General features: G+C 64.4%; 1 protein-coding gene across 1 annotated transcript in view; it reads right to left on the reverse strand.

Moving 5' to 3' along the window:
- Positions 1–266: 266 nt before the first annotated feature.
- LOC104293549 (vitamin D3 receptor-like) overlaps positions 267–749 on the reverse strand; it is a 21,615-nt gene continuing 21,132 nt past the window's right edge. Inside the window, 1 exon segment of the mRNA XM_009893061.1 lies at positions 267–526. Within this exon segment, the coding sequence (XP_009891363.1) occupies positions 267–526 (260 nt within the window).

Raw genomic sequence — 749 nt, forward strand, 5'->3', positions numbered from 1 at the left:
GGGGGAGAAGGCGAAAAGGCGCGCCCGGGGTTGGCGGGGGGGGGGGGGGGGCAAAACCGCGGGGATTTGGGTCTGTCGCTGCTCCACAGTGATCAAACCTCGGCCGACGTGGCTGAGAAGACAAAGCAGGACCTCCAGTAGTGTGAAACCGAACTGTCTTTATGTACAAAACTCCTGCCCAGGGTGACGTCTCGCCGCTCGACTCCTCGGGGAAGCCGAGGCTGACTTATCCCTTTCCCGGTGGGTGCTCAGCGCCAGGGACGGAGTCAGGATATCTCGTTGCCGAAGACCTCGAGCACCAGGGGCGTGAGCTGCATGCTGTGCTCGGGTTGGAAGGAGAGGCAGCGGTACTGCTTGGAGTGCTCCTCGTTGAGGCTCCGGAGGTCGGCCAGCTTCTGGATCATCTTGGCGTAGAGCAGGCGGCTGCCGGGAGGAGGGTGTCTGCAGCGGATGTAGGTCTGGAGGATGTCCGAGAGGCGATCCTGGAGGGATTCCACCAGCGAGGTGTCCTGCACGCCGGGGCGATCTGGGGAACAGCAGGGAGGAAGGGGGATTCCCGGCGTTATGAGGTTCAGCACGGCCGAGTGTGGGGTCCCGCACTGGGGTCACACCAACCCCCTGCGGTGCTCCAGGCGTGGGGCAGAGGGGCTGCTGGGAAAGGACCTGGGGATGTTGGTGGCCAGCCGGCTGAATGTGAGCCAGCAGCGTGCCCAGGTGGCCAAGAAGGCCAGCAGCATCGTGGCCAGTAA

This window comes from Charadrius vociferus, unplaced genomic scaffold, assembly GCF_000708025.1.
Source record: "Charadrius vociferus isolate BGI_N301 unplaced genomic scaffold, ASM70802v2 scaffold2109, whole genome shotgun sequence".
Classification (NCBI taxonomy): Eukaryota; Metazoa; Chordata; class Aves; order Charadriiformes; family Charadriidae; genus Charadrius; species Charadrius vociferus.